This window comes from Pteropus vampyrus, unplaced genomic scaffold (genome assembly GCF_000151845.1).
Source record: "Pteropus vampyrus isolate Shadow unplaced genomic scaffold, Pvam_2.0 Scaffold247, whole genome shotgun sequence".
In the NCBI taxonomy this organism is placed as follows: Eukaryota; Metazoa; Chordata; class Mammalia; order Chiroptera; family Pteropodidae; genus Pteropus; species Pteropus vampyrus.
In genome coordinates this window covers 647,007-648,687 of record NW_011889028.1, presented here as the reverse complement: position 1 = coordinate 648,687, position 1,681 = coordinate 647,007, and the positions used below count along the sequence as shown (strand labels likewise).

The window sequence follows — 1,681 nt, the reverse complement described above, 5'->3', positions numbered from 1 at the left end:
GTAAATAACTGCTAACTGGGAGTCCACCCAGGGGGCAGTCCCCATCCCCACCCAACATGCCTGCCCCGCCCTCCGAGTCTCCTCCAATCAGTGCTGGGACGGAAGAGGCGCCCCCCTGTTACCATGACAACCCCAAGGCCACAGAAGAATGATACGGTAGGTAGTCGGTCAACTGCCCGAAGACTCACGACACCATCTTTCGGGTTTCCCTGCACCCCATGGCGCCGGCCTCCCCCGCGGCCCTCCCCTCTCTCCCCTCCTTGCTCTGTAAGCGGCACAGGTAGCGACTGAGCACGTACACCCCAGAGCCCGTCTGCCTGGGCTCCAGGGCCCCATTCTGGTTCCGGATGTGTCATCTCGTCATTCCGGACAAGTCTTTTAGCCTTTCTGTGCCTCAGTTTCCCCATCTATAAAATGGGGTCACTGAGGAGAGTCAGAGAGTCTACGTATCCGTTTAATGGTCGCCGCGATTGATTTTATTGGTGTTAATCATCTCCGTTAGCATTTCACTCTCCTGGTGCGGCACCAGCTGCAGCCGGACGAAGGCCGCATTTGGGTCGTCTGGCTCTGTGCCCCAGAATGTAGCACAGCGTGTGACAATTTGTAGATGATTATGGAACAAGTAATGGATGGGAGGAGAGGGAGGGAGGGAGGGAGGGAGGAAGGGAGGAAAGAGGCGGGGGCCACAAAGCAGAAAAGAGAAGGAAGACCTTGGGGCGGAGGAGGTCTTAGACCTGGCTTTGCCGCCCACTCGCGGACGACACTGGCCCGGCTGGTTCCCGTTGACAGTCCTTCCTCCCGCGCTGCCCTCTGCCAGCCCCACGCCCGCTCTGACGAAGCCCGCCAGATTCTGATCTGCCTCACAGCCCGGCTTTCCATATTCCTGAGAAGGACGCCGATGACCCACTTAGAACAGGGCCTGCGGCAGACGACAGAGCTGTCCCAAGGACCGATTCCGCCCAGAGTCCAGTGATCTCAATTAGTGTGGGCTGGGCTCACTCCGGTGAGGACCTGGGGCAGCTGAGATGCCTCCGGAAGTCTCCTGGGTGTCGCTCACTAGTGAGTCAGCCTTGAGCTCGCATCTGGGGAGAGCTCGGAGCGATCAGGGGAAATGGCTAAGCTGGGCTGAGTGAGTGTGTGTGCGTGCGTGCGTGTGTGCGTGCATGTGTGCGTGCGTGTGTGCGTGCGTGCATGTGTTGTGGGGGGCGGGGAGGGGGGAGAGCTCATCCCAGTTCAGCCTCCAAGTGAAAGGGACCCTCACGGCCTCCGCCTCCTGCCTTCCCCGAGCCAGCCCAGCCTCAGAAGCAGCGGGTAGACTGAAAACTTGGTACCGTTGCGGAACCTGGGAGAGGGCAATTCACCAGTGGAGTCAAGTGTCTGAGAAGCACGTCTGCGGGCGGGTGAGTGTCGCGATCGAGAGGGGCTCTGGCGTCTGGAGGGGCGTGACCCCCGGGGGCCAGGACCCCGGTCCCGCCTCTTACTTGTAAGGGTTGATGTTGCAGATGGTGACCGCGGGGAAATCCAGCTTCTGGAAGTGGACCTTGATGGACACGGAGACGGTGTAGAAGGACAGGACAAGCAGGGCGCACTGCCACATGATCAGGGCCACGGCGGTCAGCGTGAAGAGGATCCAGAGCAGGCGGCGCAGGCGGCCGCGGGACACCACGATGCGGCGGCAGCC

The 1,681-nt window shown here is 61.0% G+C and overlaps 1 protein-coding gene across 1 annotated transcript in view; it reads right to left on the bottom strand.

Annotated features, from left to right (window-relative positions):
- Positions 1 to 1,681, bottom strand: part of SCNN1G (sodium channel epithelial 1 gamma subunit) — a 26,918-nt gene that overhangs the window by 20,519 nt on the left and 4,718 nt on the right. The window contains exon 4 of the mRNA XM_023520102.1: positions 1,482 to 1,681. This exon is cut by the window's right edge and continues 1 nt beyond it. Coding sequence (XP_023375870.1) covers positions 1,482 to 1,681 — 200 coding nt within the window. The remainder of the gene's footprint in view (positions 1 to 1,481) is intronic.